At 42.8% G+C, this 7,082-nt stretch overlaps 1 protein-coding gene across 1 annotated transcript in view; it reads left to right on the top strand.

The window, feature by feature from the left end:
- Positions 1-7,082, top strand: part of GABRA5 (gamma-aminobutyric acid type A receptor alpha5 subunit) — an 82,178-nt gene that overhangs the window by 47,893 nt on the left and 27,203 nt on the right. Inside the window, exon 7 of the mRNA XM_003800158.2 lies at positions 3,587-3,669. Coding sequence (XP_003800206.1) covers positions 3,587-3,669 — 83 coding nt within the window. The remainder of the gene's footprint in view (positions 1-3,586; positions 3,670-7,082) is intronic.

Here is a 7,082-nt window from a genome sequence, read left to right as displayed (position 1 = left end):
AGGACCATGCCTGCTGGGGTAGGGTGACGCTGAGGACCATGCCTGCTGGGGTAGGGTGACGCTGAGGACAATGCCTGCTGGTGTAGGGTGGTGCTGAGGACCGTGCCTGCTGGGGTAGGGTGGACGCTGAGGACAATGCCTGCTGGGGTAGGGTGGCGCTGAGGACAATGCCTGCTGGGGTAGGGTGACGCTGAGGACCATGCCTGCTGGGGTAGGGTGACGCTGAGGACAATGCCTGCTGGTGTAGGGTGGCGCTGAGGACCGTGCCTGCTGGGGTAGGGTGGCGCTGAGGACAATGCCTGCTGGTGTAGGGTGGCGCTGAGGACAATGCCTGCTGGGCCAGGGTGACACTTAGGACCATGCCTGCTGGGGTAGGGTGGCGCTGAGGACCATGCCTGCTGGGGTAGGGTGACGCTGAGGACAATGCCTGCTGGTGTCGGGTGGCGCTGAGGACAATGCCTGCTGGGGTAGGGTTTCGCTGAGGACATACTCGTGTCAGCGTCTCCCATCACCCCCTGGCAATAGGACTCTCTAGTTGCAGGAAAACAAGCTCAGGGTCCCCACCAACTCTGCATTGGGTAGAGTTATATAATCATTTCACTATATATTACAATCTAATAATAATAGAAATACAGTACACACTAGATGTAATGTGCTTGAGTCATCCTGAAACCATCACCCAGTCCATGGAAAAATTGTCTTCCATGAAACTGGTCCCTGATGCCAAGAAGGTTGGGCAGCAGTGTTCTCCCGTGCATTCAGCTCATTTAAATTCTGTTCCGTTCACTCTGGGAGGCCCAGGCCAGTGGATAGCCTGAGCAAGAGTGAGACTCCATCTCTAAGAAAAAAAATAGCCAGGTGTTGTGGCAGGTGCCTATAGTCCCAGCTACTGGGAGGCTGAGGCAGAAGGATCGCTTGAGCCCAAGAGTTTGAGGTTACTGTGAGCTGTGGCACTTTACCCCAGAGTGAATGAGTGAGATTCTGTATTAAAAAAAAAATTCTGTTTCATTATTGCTTTGGTTGACAGACTGCTGAAGTTTACAGACAGCAACAGAAAGTAACATCATTTCCTTTGTGTTGGCTGAATATCAATCATGCTTGCGGGCTGTGTTTTCTAAGTCCTAATGCTCCCATTTTTTTTTTCAGTTTTTAGAGACAGGGTCTCACTTTGTTGCCCAGACATTGAGTGCTGTGGCATCATCATAACTCACAGCAGTGTCAAAGTCTTGGGCTCAAGTGATCCGGCCGCCTCAGCCTCCCAAGTAGCTGGGACTATAGAGATGCACCACCACCCCCGGCTGATTTTTCTAGGTTTAATAGAGATGAGGTCTTGCTGTGTTGCTCAGGCTGGCCTTGAACTCCTGACCTCTAGCAATCCTCCTACCTTGGCCTCTCAGAGTGCTACGATGACAGGTGTGAGCCACTGTACTGGCCTCTAATTTTCCCAGTTCTCATAAGTAAATCTTATTTACCTTACTCATTTTATAGTTGCTAATAGTAGCTCTTTTTCATAATTCATGATTGAAGAGGTCCACTGCAGATTACTTATCAGGGAAACAATGTGAAAGTCTAGCAACAGCTAATTGGTCGATACCCGTCTAGACACGCCCATTCACACACTGGCGCCAGAATTAGATAGGTCACCTTTAAAAGTCGTGATCATGTGGGTCTAGTGATGTGGGAAGTACTTCTGTGCTCATGTCAAGTACAAAATGGGCTGCATTTCATCAACTAAGAATGAAAAGAAAATATACGTACATGTGGGAAAACTCAGTGATGAATGTGCCAGGTAGAATTATAAGTGAAATTGAAGACACTTGTAATTTTCTCTGTATTGTCCCAAATTTTGCAAATACATGTGGAATGTCATTTTGAAAATCATCTCCTTTCCTGAGCATGAGGCTTCTGTGATGTGTTCTGGCCCATCTGCAGCCCTGGCCCTCCAGCCTCGGGGGAGCTGTTCCTCACTTGGGTAGCCGGAGAGGATTTCTCTCTCTGACAGGCACCGACCTCCCTTCCCCTTTCATTCAGAGAGCGTATACCTTGACTAGCCAGTGTGAATTACGTGTCTAATTTAATAGCCAAAGGTTATTTTAACAGAAGGAAGTAGTAAAGGCAAAACTGAATGTTTAAACAGTTTGATTCTCACCCTGGCTGCTGAACAGTCGTGCTAAGATCACACTGAATTATTATCTGCTCTAAAAATAGAATAATAAGGGTGGTGCCTGTGGCTCAGTGAGTAGGGCTCCGGCCCCATATACCGAGGGTGGTGGGTTCAAACCCAGCCCTGGCCAAACTGCAACAAAAAAATAGCTCAACATTGTGGCAACTGCTGGGGGCGGGGGTTGGGGGGTGGGATTGAGGCAAGAGAATTGCCTGGGTTCAAGAGCTGGAGGTTGCTGTGAGCTGTGACGCCACAGCACTCTGCCGAGGGGAACAGAGTAAGACTCTGTCTCTAAAATAAATAAATAATAGAATAATAACACATATCTGAAGTGGAACGCTTTATTTATTTTCATTCTATGTAATTTCATTTTATTTAAATAATGGAAAGAAAAACTAAGAAATAAAAGATACGCCCATTAATAACATTTAGAATCATACCTAATTAGCAAAGTCTGTAGAGAAAAGCACCCCAGTGCTTCAGAGTTGCACCCACTCTTTACAGAGTGGAGATGCTGCCCACCCCATGCAGGGCGTGGTGGGTGGGAGCTGGGCAGCCTGGGCTCCCATCGAGGCTCCAGCACTGAGCAGCTCACCTGATACCCTGATATCTGTGCCTCTCTTTACACCGTGGTACACTGGGATGCTCATGGTACCAAACCACGTCGTGCTGTTAGGATGAAGGACACTAGCACAGGTGGAGCCCTCACCGAGGGCCTGGCAGACACGCGGCTATGATCACCTTCAGGGTCACGGTTACTGGTGACAGTTGTAGTGCTGGGTGATATTTTCTTGAAGACTGGGCTTAGATTAAAAAATAATAATTCATTTGTACCAGAAGATTGCTATTATATCACAAGTTCATGGAATACTATATAGTTTTACAACCCAAAGATTATAGCTGGGTGCTGGTCAAAATTCAGACATATGAGAAACTCTGGGCCAAATGTACCAGATGACATTATATGTGAAATGACAGAGACTCATAATTTTTTCTTTATGCTTTTTTCTGTATTTCCCATAATCTATGAATATAGATGCATTTGTCCTATGTTTATAAGCTTATAAACTACTTTAGAGAATGCATATATTTTCAACCTTGTCAAAGGAAAGCTTTTTAGATAATGCCCACTAAGGAATAGGAAGAATAAATGTTTTTCAAAGGCATCTTTGAAATTGTCTCACAAGCAGTAATATATGTGTGGACACACACCAAGCGACAGAACTGAGGAGATTTAAGACTAATTTCTGAATGATATTCATCGGCAATACAAACTTGGGTAATTTGGTGGGGCTAGTGGAGACCATTTCATAAGCGACATTAATTATAGTAAATACTTAATATGGCTTTCTGGGACGGTGGTTGCTCAACAGACAGGTAGAGTTAGTGAGTCATTGAAAGGTCTTGTCTTTTATTTTTCAGCCTGACTATCTCTGCTGAGTGCCCCATGCAGCTTGAAGACTTCCCCATGGATGCCCACGCTTGCCCGCTGAAATTTGGCAGCTGTAAGTTATTTTCACAAGTAAGAACCAGGGATATACTTTGGGGTTCAATTCCACATTCATTCAGAAGCATTCAGCTTCTGTACACAAATAAGCGTGATTAGGATGCGGTCTGTTTAATAAAGCCTGGAGATTGTTTTGACCCAGCCAGACTAGTTTCCTTGTCTGTAAAATGGGAACATTAACAGCTGCTCAGCAAACATCACAGATGAGAATAAGCCAGAGCATGCTGGTGAGGGTGCTGAACAAACTGGAATAGAGACCTCTGGAGGGGTTTTTCTCCCCAGTCTTCACCTGGCTGCCCTTTCTTGTTTTCACTTCTCGGAATGACGGGCCTCGTCAGAGGAGCTCCCAATTTTCAGTACCCAGCCAGTAACATTTTTTTATTGCACCATAATCATTGCTATGTGTGTGGACTCACTTCTAGAATGTTCTGTAAGGGCCCTGACTTTGTCTGTCATGTTCATAGTCACTGCTCACCAAGAACAGGCTGCATCTGGCTCCGCACCTGTGGCTCAAGTGGCTAAGGCGCCAGCCACTTACACCTAAGGTGGCGGGTTCGAGGGTTCGAATCCAGCCCAGGCCGCCAAAACAACAATGACGGCTGCAACCAAAAAATAGCTGGGCGTTGTGGTGGGCGCCTGTGGTCCCAGCTACTTGGGAGGCGGAGGCAGGAGACTCGCTTGAGCCCAGGAGTTAGAGCTGTGAGCTGTAATGCCACCTCACTCTGCCCAGGGGGACAGCTTGAGGCTCTGTCTCAAAAAAAAAAAAAAAAAAGAACATGCTGCATCTTAGCAAGTGTGTGTTGCTTGAACAAGTAAACAAATTATTCACACAAAACCACATTAGGTAAATAATCAATTCTAGTAGAAATTCCTGAATTCCCACCATTCCAGACAGAGGGTGCAGGGACGCTGGTTCCAAATGCCTGCAGCATCCTCCCCACTTCTGAGACATCCAAAGCAGGATTGGGGCTGATCCGCCATTCCCATCTTTCTTTTTCCTACCTACCTACCTGTGCTCATGCTGTGTGGTGTTTCCGTTTTTAAAGTGAATGCCCCTCCTTGAGATTGAGAGTGAAACCTATGTGAGTTTGAATCCTTTTGTGTGATCCGGCCCCTTTGCTAAATAATGGTGGGCAAGCTCTGTAAGCATTTTTCCTCATTTGTAAAATAGATGAGAGCTATTGTGAGATTTTTGTTTATAATCTTTTTTAAAATTTCAGATTAATATAAGGGCACATAGGACTGGGTTTGAGATGTTTTAAATTGGCAGAACACCACTAGTTATAGTGCTCAGAAATGCTCAGTGTCATCATTACTTTTTGTAATATTTTAGTATTTTATGATAATGTATTTATTCATTCCTGACAGAATACACATCTCATCTTCCTTTGCTATAAACGATCTCTCTTTGTCCCAGTTAATGCTTGTGAAACTAAATTTTGTCTAGTACTGACAACAGCCACACCATTTGTTTCTTTAATTCTTGCCTGGGATGTTTTTACCTTTTTTTTCCCCTAAGTTTCCTGTTTCGTGATGTATCCAAGTTGTGAACTTATGTGTCTTATTGGGAATTAGAATTTATTTCATTTACTGTGACAATTAGAATGTTTACATGTTTATTTTTCTAAGTATTAAATTCTGTTAGTGTTTCTTTTCCTTTTTAAGAAGGAACGCCACTTGTTGAAGAGACTGCCTTTGCCCCATTTTGTATTGTTGGCATTCTTGTGAAATATCTGTTGACCATAGGTTGACTTTTAGATTCTCTTGTTCCCAGTGAGCTGTACTTGGGTCTTTAGGACAGTGCCATACTGTTTTAATCACTGTAGCTTTGTAATATATTTTGGAATCAGGGCGTGCACTGCCACCAGCTTTGTTCTTTCCTAAGATAGTTTTGGATATCTAGGGCCTTTCATGATTGTATATGAATTTTAGGATTGTTTTTCCTCTTTCTGGGATTTTGATAGGTATTGCATCGAATCTGTTGAATTGTTATTTCCGGGTAGGGGGACAAGATTCAAAACTTTATATTCCTTCATCTGGCTGATGGATTTTTTCAAGGTACTAGTTCTTTATTCAATTTGTGTTTTGCAAAGACTTTCTTTGTGTATATGACTTCCATTATTCTTTTGGCGGTATCTTTAACAGAGCAAAAGTCTTTATTTTTAATGAACTCTAGTTTTAAAATTCTTTTTTCATGGGTTGTGCCTCTGTTGTCATACGTTGATATGAAATGTCACTGCCTCACTCAAGGTCATCTGGATTTTTTCTTAAGTTATCTTATAGGAATTTTATAGTTTTATGCTTTACATTAAGGTCTGTGATCCATTTTGAGTTGATTTTTGAAAAGAGCATAACACTGTCTAGATTTTTTTTTGATATGCAGGTGTCCAGTCAGTTGTTCCAGCACCATCTGTTGAAATGTTGAAATATACTTTTTCTTCAGTATGTTGCCATAGCTTTTTTGTCGAAGTTGAGTTGACTCGATTTGTGTGGATCTATTTTTGGGAACTCTTTTCCCTTCCCTTGATCTTTTTGTCTAATATGTTATCTATAACGTGTCTTGATTACTGTCGCTTTATAGTAAGTTTTGAAGCCAAGCAGTATCCCTCCTTTGACTTGGTTCCTTCCCTTCAGTATTGTACGTCTACTTTGGGTCTTTTGCCTCTCCGTATTAAGTTTAGAATCAGGTTGTCAATATCCACAAAATAACTTGCTGGGATTTTCATCGGGATTGCATCGAATCTATAGATCATGTTGGGAAGAATGGACATCTTGATAAGATTGAGTGATCCTGCATGGAACTCTCCATTTATTTAGTTCTTCCTTAATTTTTTAATCAGAGTTTTATATTTTTTTCACCTAAATTATGTACATATTTTTCTAGATTTATTCCTAGCATATTTTATTTCTTTGGGTGCTAATGTAAATGGTATTGTGTTTTTTATTTAAAATTCTATGGGCCAGGCATAGCAGCTCATTCCTGTATCCTAGCACTCTGGGAGGCTGAGGCAGGTGGATAGCTTGAGCTCACGGGTTCAAGACCAGCCTGAGCAAGAGCAAGGCCTCATCTGTAAAAATAGCCCGGTGTTGTGGGTGCCTATAGTCCCAGCTACTCGGGAGACTGAAGCAAGAGAATTGCTCAATCCCAAGAGTTTGAGGTTGCTATGAGCTATAACACCAGGGCACTCTACCGAGGGTGACAAAGCAAGACTCTGGTCTCAAAAAAAAAAATTTCTACTTGTTCGTTGCTGGTATATAAGAAAATAACTGACTTTTATATATAAGCCTTATATCCTATGCTTGCTCTAATTGCTGTTATTTCCAGGAGATATTTTTCATTATTATTTCATATGTTTATATAGGAAATCATGTCAACTATTAACAAAGACATTTTTCCTTCTTTCTTTCTTT

Source organism: Otolemur garnettii, unplaced genomic scaffold (genome assembly GCF_000181295.1).
Source record: "Otolemur garnettii isolate 467f Iridium unplaced genomic scaffold, OtoGar3 scaffold00170, whole genome shotgun sequence".
Taxonomy (NCBI): Eukaryota; Metazoa; Chordata; class Mammalia; order Primates; family Galagidae; genus Otolemur; species Otolemur garnettii.
The sequence above is the reverse complement of the archived record's forward strand: the minus strand, read 5'-3'. Positions and strand labels throughout refer to the sequence as shown.